General features: G+C 40.2%; 1 gene segment (V, D, J or C); it reads left to right on the forward strand.

Moving 5' to 3' along the window:
• LOC117022734 (T cell receptor alpha variable 27-like) lies at nt 1-949 on the forward strand. The segment is given in 2 exon segments: nt 1-126; nt 341-949. Coding segments are annotated over 2 exon segments (444 nt in total).
• Nucleotides 950-3,434: the final 2,485 nt, after the last annotated feature.

A 3,434-nucleotide genomic window follows, 5' to 3' on the forward strand; every position in this document is an offset into this window, starting at 1 on the left:
AGATGAGCCATTTTCAGGAGGAGATGAGTCAAGAGCAGCTGAAGTCAGTGTCCAGGGCTGCCTTGTGATAGGAAGAAAAGATGTTCCTGAAATTCTTGGTATTGATCTTTTGGATTCAACTGCCATGTGAGTTTGAGAAGTTCCCAATTAAAATCAGATGAAATCCTAAGGAGATGGAAAACCCTTGAAGACAGTTTATTTTATGGTAGAGTGAAAGCAAGAATTAAAGAAGGAAGGACAAAAGGGAGAGAATGAGGGAGGAGAAGGGAGGAAAAACCATTTCAGGTTGGGAAAAAGTCCTAATTCCCTTCCCAGTGTCTTCTGCTTTGTTTCTGAACAGGGCGGAGCAGCCAGCAGCTGGAGCAGAGGCCTCGGTTTCTAAGCATCCAGGAGGGAGAAAATGTCACTGTGTACTGCAACTCCTCAAGCACTTTCACCACCTTTCAATGGTACAGACAGGAGCCCAGGAAAGGTCCTGTCCTCTTAATGACATTAGCTAAGGGTGGAGACATGAAGGTGCAGAAGAGACTAATGGCTCTGTTTGGTGAAGCAAGAAAGGACAGCTCCCTGCTCATCACTGCAGCCCAGCCTGGGGATGTGGGCACCTACCTGTGTGCGGGGACACAGTGCTTTGGGGGCACCTGCTGCCTGCACACAAAGCCTCTGCTGCAGGCCCCAGTCACACTGCTCTGGCATTCCTCCAGCTCCTCCTCACACACCTCTTGGGATGAACAATGATTACGACCTCACCCCCTCACAAAACCGCTTCTGCTGCCTTTCCAGAACATGTCCCACAAGCACTGGGGAACAAGATTCCTCTGCTATAAGAGAAACTTCTGCAAATGTAGCTCTCTGTTTAAACTGGTAAAAATATGGGTCTATAGCTCCCCAGGGTAAGCAGTGGGGGGAAAAGGAGAGTCCATACGGAGGGACAAATGGAAGAAATCAGACTGAGGGTATCATAGTTCTCATCGGTCATTCTGTTTTCCTAAAGACCATAGCTAGGAATGGTTAGTACAAGGGCACATCCATAAATCAATTTGCAGCTTTATTCTAGTACTCTGGAGTTGATGAAACTGCTACATCCCCAGTTTATTAAACTGAAGTAAATGGCAAAGGTACAGTAAAAAATAATTAGAGATACAGAGAACAAACTGATGGCTGCCACAGGGGAGAGAGTTGGGAGGATGGGAGAGAAAGGTGAAGGGAAATAAGAGGTATAAACTTCCAGTTGTAAATTAAATAAGTCATGAGGATATAATGTATGGGACAGGGAATATAGTGACTAATATCATAATAAATTTGTATGGTGACAAATGGTTATTAGACATATGGTGATGATCCCATCCTGAGGTATGTAAATGTAGAATCACTGCATTTTACAACTGATACACTATTATATGTCAACTATACTTAATAAAAATTTAAAAATAATTAGAAGAAAGTGGCTACTTTTTTTTTGACAGAAAAATGACCAAAGTACACCCCAATAACAATGCAACTGGTATTCTAAAGCAATATCTCCACTTGGTGTTTCTGAAATTGCTTAAACATTATCTACAGTAGCTTTTATTTGCACAGAATTTGCTTGGGGATTAGACTTGGAATGGCAGAGAGCAATAACTTCAAGTTTTCAAGGCTAAAGGAGGTAGAAGTTCACAGTTCCTTCCACGTGGCAGGCCCTCCACTACCCCATTTTTATCCTTGAAGAATTCCTATTTGTTCTCGAAAGTAAGATGATATAATACAAAGCACATGGGTTTTGGAGTCACAATAGCCCCAGGTTCAAATTCTGTTTTTGCAATTTTCTAGCTCTATATCCTTGTGCAATTTTGTATCTTCATCTACGCTTCCTTATAAATACACGTTAATAAGAACACTTGTCTTGTTAAATGAGTTATAATAAACAAAATTTTATTATGAAGTCCCAGGTACAGCACACATATTCAGTAAATGCCCGTTAATAATTTTATTATGAAAATAAAAGTTCCTCTAAATAAAGGTTATCCCTATTGTGACATTTTCACCGACTCCTCAGGCAGAATGAGTTAATATTCTGAATCCCCACCTTAGGAGTCAGGGAGGCAGACACCACAAGTGACCAACCTCAGCACCAACTGTTTTGCTTCCATATTAACATAACTCTCAATTTTGATTTGGGCAACTATATCCCCAGGTTTTAAAACAGAAAAGTCCAAACTGCATTTCACATCCTTTCTTAGAACTAGTTATTGCATATAGCACAGTTCTGACCAAGGAGACATAATCAGAAATCTGGTAGAGATTTTATGTCATATTTTTGCTTTCCCGGTACAGGCACCATATTTTCTCTTCCCTCTTTCCAAATTTTTACTTCCCAAAACATGGAAGTGATAACTTTACCATAAAAAGAAACACAAGAATAACTCCCTCTCCAATCCCATTCCTGATCGTCCTTTAGATGCCAAGTCAAATCCTTGCCCCAGGTTTATTTTTGCATGAAAAAAATGCTCAGTTATCATTTTCTACCTGCAATAATGATATATATAATATATATATACATATGTATATATATATCATATATATATATATATATATAGTCTGACAAGTTCATGAACTTGTTGCAACGATGTTGCTAACCTTTTTGTGATATCAGAGGGATTATTCATTACAAATTTGTATCAACTGGACAAACAGTTAACCTAGTTTACTATTTGGAAGTGCTGAAGAGGCGGTGTGAAAAAGTTTGATGACCTGAACTTTTCGCCAACAATTCATGGCTCTTGCATCACGACAATGCACCAGCTCACACGGCACTATCTGTGAGGGAGTTTTGAGCCAGGAAACAAATAACTGTATTGGAACACCCTCCCTCCTCACCTAAGGAAATAATGAAAGGAGGACATTTTGATGACATTCAGGACATAAAGGATAATACAAGGACAGCTCTGATGGCCACTCCAGAAAAAGAGTTTCAAAATTTCTTTGAAGGGTGGACTAGTGCGGGCGTCAGTGCATAGCTTCCCAAGGGGAGTACTTTAAAGGTGACCGTAGTGATATTCTGCAGTGAGGTGTGTAGCACTTTTTATAGGATGAGTTTGAGAACCCAAATGTCAGATCTCGTGTGTGTGTGTGTGTGTGTGTGTGTGTGTATTTAAATTATGTGACCTCTGAAAACTTTCCATTCTCTTAAAATCCCTTTGTTTAACGTTTTTATGGGGAAGGGGTTACAAATAGTTCTTTAGGGAATACAGAAATGTCTTTTCAGAAATTTTCTACATGTGGCCTAAAGGGGGCGGTGCTTCCTGTCATGAAGAGAAATAACTTTAGGCAAAAACACGGCTGCTCATACAGGAAATAGGGTCTGTGGAAGGAAATGAATGATTTGTAGGAAGTTGAAGTCAGATTTACAGTCGCCTGGGCAGGAGAAAAGACAACCAGTCCTCACGAGAGAA

Source organism: Rhinolophus ferrumequinum, chromosome 6 (assembly GCF_004115265.2).
Source record: "Rhinolophus ferrumequinum isolate MPI-CBG mRhiFer1 chromosome 6, mRhiFer1_v1.p, whole genome shotgun sequence".
In the NCBI taxonomy this organism is placed as follows: Eukaryota; Metazoa; Chordata; class Mammalia; order Chiroptera; family Rhinolophidae; genus Rhinolophus; species Rhinolophus ferrumequinum.